This window comes from Eucyclogobius newberryi, unplaced genomic scaffold (genome assembly GCF_026437365.1).
Source record: "Eucyclogobius newberryi isolate DKJ021-1_F unplaced genomic scaffold, fEucNew1.0.hap1 SCAF_5, whole genome shotgun sequence".
NCBI lineage: Eukaryota > Metazoa > Chordata > Actinopteri > Gobiiformes > Gobiidae > Eucyclogobius > Eucyclogobius newberryi.
Genome location: NW_027316167.1, coordinates 32,421,257 through 32,437,906, shown reverse-complemented (window position 1 = coordinate 32,437,906; position 16,650 = coordinate 32,421,257). Strand labels below are relative to the sequence as shown.

The 16,650-nt window shown below is 39.8% G+C and overlaps 1 protein-coding gene across 1 annotated transcript; it reads right to left on the bottom strand.

Moving 5' to 3' along the window:
• Positions 1 to 211: 211 nt before the first annotated feature.
• Positions 212 to 15,988, bottom strand: gpatch1 (G patch domain containing 1). The gene is made up of 20 exons (XM_072465137.1): positions 15,887 to 15,988; positions 14,330 to 14,464; positions 14,150 to 14,250; positions 13,666 to 13,826; positions 12,572 to 12,669; positions 12,050 to 12,108; positions 11,291 to 11,530; positions 10,854 to 11,001; positions 10,656 to 10,735; positions 9,553 to 9,766; positions 8,349 to 8,648; positions 8,102 to 8,280; positions 6,932 to 7,059; positions 6,118 to 6,206; positions 5,351 to 5,559; positions 4,225 to 4,528; positions 3,180 to 3,251; positions 2,239 to 2,348; positions 906 to 1,027; positions 212 to 297 (listed from the first exon to the last, which is right to left on the bottom strand). The coding sequence occupies exons 1-20, from the start codon at positions 15,957 to 15,959 to the stop codon at positions 264 to 266; spliced, it is 2,856 nt and encodes a 951-aa protein (XP_072321238.1). The 5' UTR covers positions 15,960 to 15,988; the 3' UTR covers positions 212 to 263.
• Positions 15,989 to 16,650: the final 662 nt, after the last annotated feature.

The window sequence follows — 16,650 nt, the reverse complement described above, 5'->3', positions numbered from 1 at the left end:
AGTCAATGCTTAGCTCATTAGATAAAGTCTATGCATTAGTGTCAGAAGAGATCCACAGAACGTGTGCTTGTCCTGGCCTGTAGGGGGCGCTGCTTTCTGCCTGAGGTGTAAAAACCATGAGCTGAAGGTGATGTCCTCCGTGATGCTGCAGGCGTCCATGTATTTAGAGAGAACACACTGTAACTGTTAATAAGTCAACACAAACACAGTACAATATACACAATTTATTATTTAAAACAGCAGTTGTAGAGTTTTGACAGTCCTCACAGAGGACACTGAGAACGGACGGTCTTCAGCCTGAAACAAGAGAAAGACAGTTACTTCACATGTGGATTGTTCCCCGGCCTTTAGAGTCATCTTCACATGGAGTTCTGAGATGACCCACTTGAGTTCATGTACTTTTTACTTTTATTATTTATTTACAGACAATGACCAACTCTCTATATAATCATAAGTGTTAGTAGTAAATGTTATATTGCAGGCTGTGATGTGGCTGTAAGAATGATAAATAAAGAAGGAACATTTACCTTGAAACTAATATAAATGAGTACGGTAGGTTTTCTTTTATATTTCTTCCTGGCAGTGACACCAGAATATTGACGAATATGTTTTTCATGGTATTTAGTATTAAACTATAACATAAAGTAGGTAGATGAATATGTAATATTTACTTAATTTTGTAAACTGTAATATTGATCTAAAATGGTTTAAAAGTAATTGGTTCACTGACTTTCACCATAAAAAAACAGTGGAATTTCATTCATTTGTTTATGTATTTTATTATTTCTATTGTTTAAAAATGGCTCGTGACATTCTTGAAGCCTGGATGTATGGATTATGATTGAAATACCGGTAGTTGTAAGTACAGAGCGGTTTCCAGTTGAAACTATCTACAGTAGATGTACCTCCTGAGCAGCTCCTCTGTCGAGATTTGGGCCGTTTCCTCACTGTCGCTGTCGGAGCTGCTTTCTTCTTTCTTAATCTTCTTCTGTTTCCCTTTGTGTTTGTGTTTCTTCTGCTTCTTTTTCTACAGAAACATGAGTTCATATGGTCAGTCAAGACAGAATCTTTAAGAGGCTTGAACTTTTGCTCCAACAACAAACTAAACAAGGACTATTGGCTTTTCAAGAGCAACCTTCATGTCTACACTTGGTCGAAACCAGGACAAAACCAGAACAAAACCAGGACAAAACCAGAACAAGACCAGGACAAAACCAGGATGAAACCAGAACAAAACCAGGACAAGACCGGGACAAGACCGGGACAAAACCAGAACAAGACCAGGACAAAACCAGGATGAAACCAGGACGAAACCAGGATGAAACCAGGACAAGACCAGGACAAAACCAGAACAAGACCAGGACAAAACCAGGATGAAACCAGGATGAAACCAGGATGAAACCAGGATGAAACCAGGATGAAACCAGTACAAAACAGGGTCTAAACTGAGTCAAAATGCAACTAAATTAGGACCAAACCAGGATTAAACTATGAAAATTTTAAACTACAGGAACAGAACTAAACCAGGAGTAGAACAGGAATAAGCCCAAAGTCTAAAGGTCTAAACTAGACTCAGACCAGGACTAATGTGAATGCATGAAAGAAAAAAAAGAGCTAAACCAGGAACACCAGGACTAAATGAGGTATAAACTGGGATTACAATATCTGAAACTGGACTAATACTAATCCTGGACGAAATCAGAAATGAACTAGAACTAAACCAGGATGATACAGGTTCTAAACCAAAAGCACCAAGAACAAACTGAACTAAAATTATTGGCTTTTCATCTTAAAAGAACTGAACAGGGTCTAAACTTTGTCTGAACACTGGACAAAATCTAAACTAAATTAGAACAGAACCAGGACTAAACCCAGTAAAACATGAGACTAAACCTGGAACTAAACCTGGACTACAGCAGAACTAAACCAAGTCTAAAACAGGTCTAAAGTAGGTTGAAACCAGGACTAGTGTGAATCAATTCTATACAAGGACTAAACTAAGATCATACTACAACTGAATCTGAACTGGGCACATATCCAGACTAATAACGCTATTCCAGGACTAAACTAGAACTAAACTAGGATGATACAAGTTCTAAACCTGAACCTAGAACAAAACTTGGGCCAAACCAGGTGCAAACTAGCCTGAAAATACTTCAGCACAACCTTTGAAACCCCTTGTTGAGCATTATATCATCGTTATATCATCGTTATATCCTGTTATAAGTGAACGTTTACCCTCTTCTCCTTCTTGTGCTTGTGGTCTTTTTTACTCTTGTGTTTCTTGTCTTTGGACTTTTTGGGTTTTTCGTCTAAGCTGGGAGGCAGAGGACCTCTGCTGCTGACACCTGGACACATTAAATCATGTGAAACATTTATACCAAGTCTTCAACAGTTCAGTAGAACACAACAGTCTTAGTTTTGGTCAATTCTCTTAGTGACTCGATTATGTCGAGTGCAACAACGAGGCCAGTTACGTCGCCCTGAGCTTGTGCGGGAGGCTGCGCGGTATCGACTAGATATAGTCGGCCTCACCTCCACGCACAGTTTGGGCTCTGGAACCCATCTCCTCTGGTGTTGCCCACGAGGAGAGGCGGCGGGCTGGTGTGGGCTTGCTTATCGCCCCACAGCTCAGCCGCCACGTGTTGGAATTCACCCCAGTGAACGTGTCGTGTCCCTACGCCTTCGGGTGGGGGACAGGTCTCTCACTGTTGTGAGAACAGCAGTGCAGAGTACTCAGCCTTCTTGGAGTCCCTGGGAGGGGTACTGGACAGTGCACCGACCGGGGACTCCGTTGTTCTACTGGGGGACTTCAGTGACAGTGACACCTGGAGAGACTCGATCAGGAAGAACGCCCTCCCCGATCTGAACCAGAGCAGTGTTCAATACGGACTGTCCACGAACACCATGTTCAAGCACAAGGGTGTTCATCAGTGCACAGGAGTTCGGGACTCCCTGCTTAGACTACTGCCCCCACGACCCAGGGTGGAAGAAGATGGATGGACTTTGAGCGCCCTCTGGTGTTTATTTTATAGAACATTCACGTAGGAAAAAAATTGAATCTTATTATGTACAAGAAAAAAGATCATTAAAATTAAATGTCACTAGTTCTATCCATAATTGTTTTACCGTTTGCTGCAGCTTGGCGTCAACAACTAAATGAACAAATATGAACTTACTCAAAGTCGAAGATGGTGGTGGCAGTTTTGGACCAAACGATTCCTGCTCTTCTGTTTGTGATGCAGTGGGTGCTACAGAAAGAAATAAAGACAAAAAAACATGGTAAAATCAGGTCAATTAATTCAAAACAAACTGGTCAAAGCCTGTACACTATTTTGTAAAAGTAGTTACACTCGGTTCCTTCTCTCAATGAAAAACTTGGTCCTCGTCCCACAAAATGTCTTTTAAAATGTATAGACAACATGTGTTCGTCAAATGTTTTCATGAATAGCCGTTTTTACAATACACGTATGAAGTACAAGGGTTTTTCTGAACTTGAAGTAATAAGAGGTAGATTCTATAATTAATGTCGAAAAAGCAAGTAATTACAACATATATGTACAATCAATATTTTCTAAGAGTAATTTGCAAAGCTTTGTTCATGAAAGGTGCACTATTTAACTTTTAAGGTGGGAGGTTACTTAGAAATTAGAATTAGCTTTATCAGTTCATGCCAACGCAGCCGATCAGAGACATATTGTTTCTACAGGAAGCGACAAGTGTTTACTTATTGCCCTTATTATAAACGCAAGATGGATCCACAAACGTTAAGTGAAAGGTGTGGGGCTTTTAGCCTGATGACGTCTCACAGAGAAGTCGGATATTTCGGCTTTTGAACGACTTTACACTGACTTAAGTACTGAACACGGGGGAAGTCTCAACAAAGCCACATTTACGTTTTAAAATACAGCTGTAGTCGTGTAAGATGTAATTTGTTGTTGTCTAAATGTCAGGACCACGGCTGACGGTAAAGATTGTTCTGATATTTTGGCAGTTTATGCAGATTTCCTTTGCCGTTTCCTTTGCCTTTGACATTGTTTGCATCAGCGACCAGAACCAAGATGGCTGCGGGCGGCGTGCGGGTCACGTGTCTGGCAAGAACCTATCACTTACACACTTAAACTCATCTTTCTTGCATTTCTTCAATCACCTGTGTTTTATTTATCAAAAAAACATGACAAAACCTCCTGGCTTTAAAAGTTTGGTACACAGATTTGTTTTTACCCGTGTTCTGAGTGGCTGCAGCTGTGGGCGTGGGCTCAGAGGGCGTGGCTTCAGAGGGCGGGGCAGCACTGACGTTGAACAGAGTGTGCGTGATGTGTCCTCGCTCCTGCTCGTCCTTCTTCTGCTCCTCCTCCGCCTCGGACTCGGATGAAGATTTCTCGTCCGATGAACTGGAGAAAATGGCCTTGAACACGTCCATCGGGGGCCGCGTCTCCTCCTCCGCCTCTGAGTCCGAGTCCGAGTCCGAGTCCGAGTCTGAGTCGCTGCTGTCCGAGTCGCTCTCTTTCTTTGATTTCTCTTTTGTCTGCGAGGAAACATGTACAACGCAAATAAAAACCATAGGAAAATCAGTGTCCAATAAACTCTTTTTTACCATTTTGCTCACAGAATAATCACAATAACACATGCTAAAGGGCGACGCACCGTGCTACATGAAAATACTGAGATAAAGAATAATAATAACAAAACTATTTCATGTCACTGATGCAGTAACTTTAAATTCTGGTCAAGCCTTTTCTAAATTATCCAAAAAAATATGAGTTGCAATAGAAAAGGACAGAATGAAACTCTAAACTACTTCGTTAGCGTCATTCATGAGTCACAGATATATTTAACCCTCTACCACATGTAATACAAGAAAAATAACAATAAAAAAACGTTTCTTCTGAAATGCGTCAAGAGTTTGGTACAATATGTATTATTATTATTATTACAGTGTATTTATGTAGCTCTTTTCCATCTTTGAGGCACTCAAAGCGCTGTAGGCCATGTGTCTTGCCTCAGGACACAACAACATTTCCTCTATCGCCCCCGTGTGGCAACTGCGGATCCATGGAGTGTGGAAAAGGACTAAAAGTGCGGCAGCAAAGTGAGCTGAATGTGGGCCTAAAGTGTTTATGTGATGAATTAATATATTTTCATAAATGTCCTTAAGATAGACTATGAAGAGGGAAATATAGCGAAATATGGGACCTTTAGATTGCAAAACGTTCTCTGCAAAGAACAAAATACCCTATTTTTTTTAAAAAGAAAACTGTTGGTTTTAAAACCTGTGGTTTGGAGCAGTACAAACTTCATGGAATGATTGTATTAGTTTATCAGTTTGCAAACAAGCACCGACGCCCACCTCTGTCCTCGAGCTCGAGCGCTGGTCTTTAGTATCCGGGGCGGGTAACGCTAGAGTCTGGTCCTGGGTCCCGCTCTGGTCCGGGTCGGTCTCGGAGCTCTGGTTTCGCGCATCGCTCAACATCTCGCTCAGAGCGTCGCTGTCCTTCATCTCCTGTGACACGTCCCATCGAGACTTCTTCACCTCCAGGGCTTTTGGAGGAGGAGGAGCTGAGCGGAGCAACGACGAAGATTAAAAAAGATATATACAACGCAAAAGATTAGCCCCATTTAACCCCAAAGCAATCATTTTATCGATTTGTCAAATAGTTATTTCTATTACACATTGAGACTCTGAAAATACATTATTAACCAACTCAAGGTTGAAATAAGATGAGTGAAGGCTTAAAGATAGAGAATATTTTTTTTTTTTAATTATTATTAATGAAAACAGAAAATTTGATTAAATAAATCCATTGTCTTTATTATAAAAATATGTATTAAAGTCTGTTTAGCCCAGATAACAAAACAATTACTATTATCAAAATACAATTATTCTTAAGTCATCTACTCATGATTAGTCCATTAATCGTTGCAGGCCCGACGCAGTGCAACACAAAAGTGAGAAATGCTTTTGTTTTTTTTCAAGCTCAATTTGGCACAAATTAAGTCTTTTGAGTGAGAATGAGTTTGTGCTGATTTTCAGGCAGAAACATTTGACATTTAATAACAAATATACAAAACATCACTTATTGCTAAGATGTGATTTGTGAAATGAAAGACTGTTACCTGAAGTCTCTCGGCTCTCGGTGACGGTCAGGAAGTTAAACACGGAATATTTGTCCCGTTTTACTTTGGGTAAACCCACGAGACTCGACCTGTGACCAGTCAAGAGAGTTACACACCAAAATGTCCTAAATAACTTTCCTTTAGACTCAATAACAGTAAACACATTCAGTCTGTCTGTGTTTTGAACTCTGGTCTTAGTTGTAACAAACAGAGGAGTCTTACCCTGGATACGGGTCGATATAAACAGAGGAGTGTTACCCTGGATACGGGTCGATATAAACAGAGGAGTGTTACCCTGGATACAGGTTGATATAAACAGAGGAGTCTTACCCTGGATACGGGTTGATATAAACAGAGGAGTCTTACCCTGGATACGGGTCGATATAAACAGAGGAGTGTTACCCTGGATACGGGTCGATATAAACAGGAGTCTTACCCTGGATACGGGTCGATATAAACAGGAGTCTTACCCTGGATACGGGTCGATATAAACAGGAGTCTTACCCTGGATACGGGTCGATATAAACAGGAGTCTTACCCTGGATACGGGTTGATATAAACAGAGGAGTCTTACCCTGGATACGGGTCGATATAAACAGGAGTCTTACCCTGGATACGGGTTGATATAAACAGAGGAGTCTTACCCTGGATACGGGTCGATATAAACAGGAGTCTTACCCTGGATACGGGTCGATATAAACAGGAGTCTTACACTGGATACGGGTCGATATAAACAGGAGTCTTACCCTGGATACGGGTCGATATAAACAGGAGTCTTACCCTGGATACGGGTCGATATAAACAGGAGTCTTACCCTGGATACGGGTCGGGGACATTGAAGCGTTTGCACAGCAGTTTTTCCGGGTGCCAATCAAAGGTTTCTCTGGTGAGTTGTCCGAACATCTTCATGTTCACCGCGGCCTGTTTGTCGTCCACGTCTCCCTGGAGCACAGAATAAAGAGATGGTTTGTGTTAATAACGCAAAACATAAATCCGACACAAAACAATTTCATTCACCTCTTCATGGCACTGGTACTACGGCCACTAATACGCTAACAAAATCTTTTACTCTCTAAACATGTTTATTTTAAGTTAACTATGAGCTCAACGTTGGTGAAAACACAACATTTGACTGTAATAAACTTGAGCAAACGGATCAGTTAGTTAGACTTTAGTGCAACATTTGAACCGTCTTTATTAAAATTGTATTTAACAAACAAACTCTACTTAACTTAAATGACTGGCGAACTAAGGCTACAGCTGACATTAAAAAGTTAGACAAACTAAACAGCAAGACACAGAGAGCCACAAAAACAAACAGAGTAGTTCTAAAAGCGTAGAAAAGTTTTCAAAGGCAGTCATCTGGACACAGTTCTAAAAATCGAGAAGTTTCGACTTCCATCCGAAGGTCATTTTCAATCTAGAGAGTTGGTCTGACTGTGTCCTGTTCTGAGGGGACTACGCCCTGCCTTCCTCCTTTTCACCCATCGTGGCCAATTTAGACATGGAGCAGTTTGAGAAGACGACTTTGACCTCATTTGACTGCATTAAAGATCAAGAAGTCTCAGAAGAGGATGAAGTCGAGTTCCTCAGACCAGCTCCACAGATGGAAAATGACTTGATGAAATGAAAACAAGATGACTACTTTTGAAACCTTTTGGATCACTCCTGGATAAATGAGAGCTTACACCAACAAGTCCGTAAAAGGTCAGTCTGGCAGATATCCTCTTTTGTACCTGCCCCGTTTATTCTAATGTCCAGTGAATTTGTCAACTTTAAAATTCGGTCCAAAGTTTGTCTCTCTATTTTATAAAAGTCCCGTCCTAGACAGTCGCTGTGATCCATCTCCTTCTTATTGTGACAGGGAACCTTTTTTAACCTGTCGATTGTTTTTAGACGAAATAAGGATTTTAAGTTACGTTAAGGATAAAGTGCCAGAAACAGTTCAGACCGACAGAATCAAACTGAACTCTCGTGACGTCACCTGTTCGTCCACGTTGACCTCCACCGTGTCGTCGTCTTCCTGCTGCTTGCCCCTCGTGAACCTGGACGAGAGGAAGGACGAGGACGGACGATACAAGATGGACGCTCGGACGAACTCCTCTCGCTCCCGACTCCTCTCCCACTCCGTCATCTCCGGCTCGAGGCTCCGCTCCAGGGCATCTGAGACAAGGACATGGCGTGGTTGAAAGCTGCGGTTGAACTCTGATCGATTCACTCAGCCGGATTACCTTTGTCTCCTTGGCTGAGGCGGCCCACGTACTGCTCGTACCGCTCCTGTTTCTCTGGGTTTTTCTCGAAAGGTTTGAAGGTCTGAGTGGGAGTTTGTCCTTTCCACGCCGACAGGGCCTGGTCCTGCTCCCGCTGGCTGACGCTAATTGTGGGAGGCGTAACGGGACGAGGGGGCCGCAGTGCACTTTGGGAGCTGGAGTCTTTGGGGGGCTGTGCCTGGAGGCCGGCTTTGGAGTTTCTGATGTATTTGAGACGCTCTCTGTCCGCGGGCTTCAGTAAATCCAACACTGAACTGGGACCTGAGATAGGTGAATAAACACTATAAGTAACAAAACAATACAATCTAGTGATGTCATTTAAACAAGGAGGAACAATAATCGTTAACTTGTCTATACACAGGTTCCTCCAACTAATTTTGGTCAAAAATCGTTTCATCACGCAACTTTAGCGCTCTGAACAGCTAATTGGTTAATCAAAAGTATAATAGATAGGTTACAATTACTTAAGCCTGGGGTCCACTGTAATTTTTTGTGTCTTTTATTATGATATCACACTACAAAAGGTGAGGAATTTGAAATCGATCTCACAGTAATTAAATGTTCTTCGGCATAGAACTAAAATAATCTGTCTCCATGAGGACAAATTATAATAGGTATAAAAACTTGCATGTCTTTAATGTTCAGGTGACTTAAGTTCTGAAATGCTCTATTGAAGAAGATAAATTGTTAGAGAAAATAGCATTTGTCCCCTGTGCCAGTCAAACACTCTCTTGCTATCTTACATGATCAGAGGTGCATTACTTCCAACTTCTGAAGCGTAGCTGGACTGGACTGGATCAGACTGGGATACACACGGTCGCAATGTCTTAGGGTTCATGTCTCCGGGTCCTGTTCTCTCGAGCTACTTCCATTTATTCTACAACTTCTATTATGCTTTTTGTCAGATATTCAGAATTCAACTATAACATAAGTAAATCTTTTTGCTCGTTGTAAACCGCAATACTGGACTAAAACAGGTCCATTGACTGTTTGATATCGTGCCATCCCTTCTTATGATAAGGAAACATGCTTAAAAACAAGATTTCCTAGAATATGTCCCCTTTAAAGTTGTCAAACGAGAGGAGAGTGAGGTGTCTTGCCCATGGACACAACCGCAGAACAAATTGCTCAAACAAACCGAGTGAAATGGTTTCTAGATTCTTACCTTCCAGCGCCTCTTCCCCAATCAGGGTCCTCCTCTGCCCCGAGTCCAGCTGATGGCGTGAGGTTTGGGGCTCGTCCTTGACCATGTGACCCCTGGAGGTCTTCAGCGCATGTGCCAGAGCGGGACTGACCCCCGACACGTGAGCCACAAAAGTCCCGGGGTTGAACCGACGCACCGGCCGGTAATCCCTGGGCAGTCTGGGCGGCGGGAAGCTCTAACGACACAACAACGCACAACAGACGAGGGCTGTCAAGAGCATCGAAAACCAGACGCTAAACGATTCTAAAACTCGTATCGAAACTAGAAACTCATTTGAGCAAGTATCGATACCAAAAGAAAATCACATTAACAAGACAACATTTAAAAGTTTTAAATGATCTTGGGCTATAAATAATAATAAATTATTGTTATTTTGTGTTGAAAGGGTCAGTTTATTGTCTAAAAGTGTATTTCTCATTCAGAAAAAGAGCATTCTTAATTATTATTGGGGTATTGAGTATATTGCCAAGCATGGACTCATCGATTTTGTTTAGTATTGTGACAACACAACAAGAAACATACAAGAGATATCAATTTGAAACTTATCTGCTTTACTCACACAAATGTAAGGAAAAATGTATAGTGAGTTTTTTTGTTAGTTTAGTTAAATGTTTTCACACATTATTAAGATATCTTATGTCTGGGCCATAATAATGAGGCAGTTATAACATTTCTGGCTTCATTGTGTAGACATTAGACAGTATTAGATCCCAAAAGATTTACAGAGGAGCTTTGGGATCTTATTTTGCATTTGAGGAAAATATAGCTTACTGAAAATGTGTGTAAAAAATTCAAATATTATGTCCTTTTTTGGGGTTAAAACTTGAACAAATTAAATTAGAACAGGTGTAGAATTCGACAAACAAATCTTTCAGAACTTAATGTCCAAATATTAAATCCGGAATTGTAAAGATTGGTGTGTGCAGCTACATTTTTAGGAGCAGATTTCAATGTTTCCAGGTGGAATCTAAAATGTTGAGAGAGCAAACTGACCAAAAAATAAATCTAAACATGCCTGTAGTATTAGAAAGAATGCATTGTTTTATATCGTTGAAAGCACTCACAGTTTTCTCAGCCTCAGGTTTTTGGGCCAAAGTGAAACCCTCCAAGATTTTACCGATGTAAGCGGCGTCTTTGTTTGAATCTGGAAAATGAAACGCCACATAACAGCACTTAAAATTTATTTCTGAATTTACGTCATGTTATGAATTTATTCAACCCAGTCATGGAGTATCACATGTGCTTCTCATGAGTATCCTTACCCTTCTTCTTGGAGTATTCCTGAGGCGCGGTCCATCCGAACAGTCCGTCTGTCGGCTCCTCGTCTTTGATCTCTGTGTCGTACCTGGACATCGAGTCTCTGAGATAAATGTCCTCGTCTTCATCCTCCAGCGCGCCCACGCCGAAACCCTGACGCCCGAGCAGAGGAACCAAACAAGGTCAAATAAGAGTGAACTAACTAACTAACTAACTCACTCCGAACAAGAAATCTAACTTTTGTTGAATCCAGAAAAGCAGACATCTTTCCTGTCCACAAATGCCTCTGTTTAGTTTTTAAAACCAAAATAGTATGTAATTGTGCTGCATGAAAAAGCTGATATAAATCCATACGAAGTGACAAATAGTTTGAAGAGCTGCAAGTTCAGGTCCGACAGCTTGAATATGAATAAATAATAAAAATCACAATGAAATCTCTCACCTGTCCAGCAACTCCTTTGTGCCTGCGCTGCTTCTGTTTCCCTCCGAACAGTTTCCCCTTCGAGTCAAAGTGCGGGTCGAACAGGTTTATGTGCTGCGAGCCCTGTCCCAGAGCCAGGCCCGGGTCCAGGCCGCGGTATCCCAGCCCCTGAAGGCCCAGGCGGGGGGTGAAGTCCACCGGCGTCACGTCTTTGGGCGCAAACGTCACATTCTCCGGCACAAACTCATCGTCATCCTCCTCCTGAAAAAGATTAGAGTGAAATGTGAACCCGTTTATTCAAATCAAAAGAATCAAAATATCTAGAAATGTAACAAACAATATTCAGACAATATTTTAACAAAGCATCAGGACACAAAAAGGCAGAAATATCCCTTTATACCCTTGTTTTGGAGACTAGATTTGATGTTTCAGACTCTTTTTCTCATTCATAATAAATGTATTTGTAAATATACACTCGATATTGTTCTTTTTTTTTGCAAATCTCAAAAACAGTTGTTGAGATTTTATAATTTTTTCAAAATATCCCCCACCAAATTGTGATTTTGCTTGATTTTTTTTTCACTATTTTGTGTTTTCAATTTTATAAACAAATACATAGAACAGAACACAAATAGAACAAAACACAGAACGACCAGAGAAAAACGCAAGTAGACATCAATTTAACATAAATACCAAAAGTCCAAAGTTCGTCAAATATGTAAATTTCCAAATTTAGTCTGAATGTCATTTTTTGAATGAATGTGTGTGGCTTTCACTCACCTCTGAGCCCTCTGAGCCGATAGGAATAATCGCACATCCATAAACCCTGGGACCGCCCTCTGTCAAGATGAAAATGTTGATTAGTTTATCAAGTTATTCATTCAGATTATCAAGTTAACTTTGTCCTCATTAAATGTAACAAGTTGTGTTCACGTGACATATTTGTAAGAGTTTATTCAAATTTCATTTTTTTGCATGCCTTTATGTTAGTCATAGTTTACTATTATAATTCATTGTTTCGCTGAATCAAGTTCCAAGTTTGTGAATTTGCTCAGTGACAACGGCAATAAAAACCTTTTCTGATTGTCCTTTTTCTTGAGTTCATCTGATTTACTCCATGGAGTTGATATTGCTCCACAGTATAGCATTAAATAGATGTATTTATTGAATTTGAGGTGTTTAAAGCTATATGATCTCCATGGAGACAAGTAGGTGGCGGACTCCTCCTTTCCCTGAAGCCGAGTGACGTCTTTAAACACTGCTTAACGTGACACACTGTTTAGTTGTACGTGAGTTTGTTACCCGTCTTTTGTTTTTTGGGTTTTCTCTTGACCCGAGGCCCGACTCCTTGGCCTTCCCTCCAGCCCATCTTCTTCAGCAGCTCCACACCGATGGACGACCTGAGAAACACAAGATGAAAAGACTTTATGTAACTCACAGTGATGATGCATAAGACTGCAACTGTGAATATTTTAGCAGTTGATTATTTCTATTCTACATTTAGACTTTTTGAATACATTATCAACAAAATAAAGGTTAAAATATTGTGACTGAAGTAGTCTAGATGGAGAATAGTCACAAATAAAGAGTTGTATTAGTGATGAAAATCAATTAAATAAACATTTCAACGCATTTCAAGCTGGCCTCTCGCTTCCTGGTCTCAGCACGCAGTTGTACTGATTGTGATGAGACTAGAGAAATTCACGGAACGAGTGGAGATGATTTATGGTCTTAAAAAACAGAAAGAGAAGATTCTTAGAACCACCTCACACATCGAGAAAACGTCAGATGTCGAGGAGATTCAGAGTGTTTATGACGCTCTGAGGATTCATCAAACTAATGTGACTGAAGCTAAATGCTCCTCCAGGTGTGTTTTTGATGAAAGAACAATGTTGGAACATGGTTAAAATCTCAGAAAAGCCTATGTGTCCGTTTCAGAGTAACTGAATAATTATTTATTCACGAAAAATGACAACATGTTGCTGCTATTCAGAGATGAGTGGCAAAATTTATTCACTTTGAATTCTGTCAAATGGACAACGTTTTAAATTTCTCTTGCTATGGACCCAGCCTGGACGCCCGAGACTGTTACTTATTGTGACTTTGTGAAGACTCGACGAGCTTGAATGAGCGACAAACAAAAAGAGGCCAATGACACAGTCACATGTATTAGGTCATGTATTGTACATTTTGTAATAAATTATAACAATATGACCACAAAGATTGTTTTTTGTTTAATTATATCATTTGGTAAGATTTTGGCATAGTTGTGAAATCTTTTTGCCACTGTCAGGGATCTCGTATGCGGTTGTCTAGAAAACCCACAACAAGCACCAGTAGCAGTTTATTCCGTCCCTCACAAATAATCACAATAAATGCTGTATGAGCTGCGTTACTTGGCAGGAGCGATGATCTGCTCCAGCAGAGTGTCTCCGGGGATCAGCGAGGACTGGGCATTCACGGCTCGAGCCTTTTCTGACGCCGAGTCCCTGTGTCCCGACTGGAACGCTGCGCTGCGAGTGATCTCACTGGGGGCGATGCCATGTTCTCCAAAATCCTGTCGTTTAACAAAAAAATAACATCAACAAGTGCAAGTCATGTGTCGTTATTATTAGTTTATGTTCAACACTATTTATTTTTTGCCAAGTTAATTACTTTGAAGCAAATTCCACTTATTTGGAATTTATATTTAGTATTTCTAAGGTTATTTCTTGATTGTTTTGGTTTTTGGACGTTATTACTGCTATCTGTAATTTTGTCCTCGAACAGTGTCCACTACTAGTTAATCATGCAAAAAATGCTATTCCTATGATTGTGCCACTTCAGCAGCCATGTGATTTGTTAAAGTTCGATTACAGAAGATTTAGACAGCGGCATTACCTCCTCATCCATGAAATCCTCGGGTCTGGCTTTCTGTTGCTCGGCTTTCTGTTGCTCGGCTTTGCTTTGCCGTGACGATTTGAAAGTGGAGGGAGCCCATCCTGATTTCAAAACAAAAGCGTATCTTAACAGGCCGTAAAATGAGAAAAAGTCAAAGTAAAAATATAAAGGTTTATTGACCTTCTTTAGAGCCGACAGTGTTGAAATATCCGGCAGAAAAGCCTCCAGTGAACGCTCCATGAAACCGTTGGTATCGGCCTTTCTCATCCACCACAGTCTGTTCATAAATGGGCACCGGCTTCTTCAAAGGCTCGTCTGTAAATTACAAATAAATACATTAGTCAGTTGAGGAAAGGGCAGATTTTAGAGCAGAAACAACTTCAGTGATTCAATTCTCATTTGCTTTATTCATCAATGCAATTTCAATAATGCAATTCAGGAAAAACACAACAATGCAGCTAGGGCTGTATTTGTAAGAAAAAAAATTTAATGGATACTTCCCACAGTCTAACAGGTTCCTATACTTCATGTTTGTTACAAACTTTTAATTTAACTCTCCAATGAAAATGAATAAACTAATTCAGTTAATATATCACTATAGATAGATGGAAGAAAAAAATATTACATATTTCTTCCTGAATTCATTTGTCACGATTATTGCGTTGTAGTTCTTACGATTATATTGTGACTTGAATAGTCCCGATACATTATCTACAGATCTTGAAATCACAACTAAATCGATATCTGGACAATACACAGTCATCAAAACATACAATGTGTACGAGAGGAGGTTTTACAACTCAGACAAAGCAAGAACTGTTACATCAAAATGACTCAAGAAACATAAACTTTAAGAGTTTTTGTTGATTTTTTATCTTTTCACTTACATATGGTTCAAATGTAGTAAAATATCATATTCACAACTCTTTCAAAATAACAATCAATTAATAAAGAAAAAATAATAGTTAGACTAATCTATTAGAAAACAGATGGACAGATACACAATTTACTATATTCCTCCAAGTTTTAGAATAGAATAACTTTATTGTCTTTCATACGCAATGGTTTGGTTTGCTTGATATGGCTCAATGTCACAGGTTTAGAATACACATTCAATATTAATATTACCAATTCCAAGAACTTTTTTATCGTACATTATTCTAAATGATTAAGTTGACCACATTTTGTAGTATTTGTTCGGCAGCCTTTTCTGCAGGTCATTTACCTTTGTTATTAATTGTTTATCATAATTGTAAAAATGAAACCAATATTGGTAGACCCTAACCCTAATACCATCTAGAAAGGAACAAACTATTATTTTTCTTACAGATGAAATAAGGTATGTGACTTTTTATTAGGTTTATAACATTTTGAAAATGTTATTTTGATCAACATTAGAGAAACTTAGAAGACAAGTTACCCATAGATTATTTTACTGCACAGTTCTCCAATAACAGAGTAAATTAGACTGTTTTTTGTTTAAATACATGCTTTTGGAATGCAAGCATCAGGCACGTACAACAGGTGTGACTAAAATATTAACGCAATGTCCACATAGAGGCAGCATGATCAAATATACACCTGCAATGAATTAAAGTTGAACTTTAGCATTCTGGCTAACATGCTACATTTATCGACCAATTGGAACGTTTCTGCTCTGCTTCTTTCACGTAACAGGTCAAGCGCTATTCGACAATGCACTTTTGTTGAATAAGATGAGGCTAATCAGTTATTTACCCTCTTCTAAAGGCTCTAAAGGCGTCCCGAACGACACAAAATCCTCCCCCTCGCGTTCACTGTCGGCCGCCATGTTTCCTACAACTACTGCAGCCGCGGAGGGTCAAAATACCAACACGAAACATCAAACACAGTGGAATATGAAAGGTTACTGACCTCTAGTGGTGGTTAAGCGACGTACGTACACAGCGCAAATATTATGCATTTAATTATTACCTGCATCAGGTTGTTATTCATCAATGTTTGTTGTAGACCATCCGTCACAAATAATACAATAGGGCTGCATAAATTCAAACAATTGCCTGCCAAAGTACATTTGGCCCTTGCCATTATAGTATTGTAGTGCAAAGCTCCTATTAATGTATTAATTCATTAATTAATTCATTGATTAATTATTTAATTAATTAATCAATTAATTTAATTTATTCATTCATTCATTCATGTTATCCCTGGAGAGTCGGAGATACTGGGGTTAGATAAGGACCCAACATGTGGGCCAATACGCGGCACTCGCCTGTGCAAATGTAACAACACACTGTTACATTATGTATTAGGGTATGATGCAAGGTGCATGCAATAAATATATACTATACTTCTACTACTACTGCTACAACAACAACAACAACAACAACAACAACAACAACAATAACAACAACAACAACAACAACAACAACAACAACAACAACAACAATCAGTTATTTCCAATTTCTCGTTACCGTTTATTTACATTGGCCAGTAGTAGTAGTAGTAGTAGTAGTAGCAGC

Bases quoted from the DNA above. Each gene is read 5' to 3' on its own strand.
- gpatch1 (XM_072465137.1), bottom strand. From the start codon at position 15,959: ATGGCGGCCGACAGTGAACGCGAGGGGGAGGATTTTGTGTCGTTCGGG. The intron at 8,281-8,348 runs GTAATCCGGCTG...TCCTTGTCTCAG, and splicing joins CCTCAGCCAAGGAGACAAAG to ATGCCCTGGAGCGGAGCCTC. The intron at 4,529-5,350 runs GTGGGCGTCGGT...GTTTCCTCGCAG, and splicing joins GCTCGAGCTCGAGGACAGAG to ACAAAAGAGAAATCAAAGAA.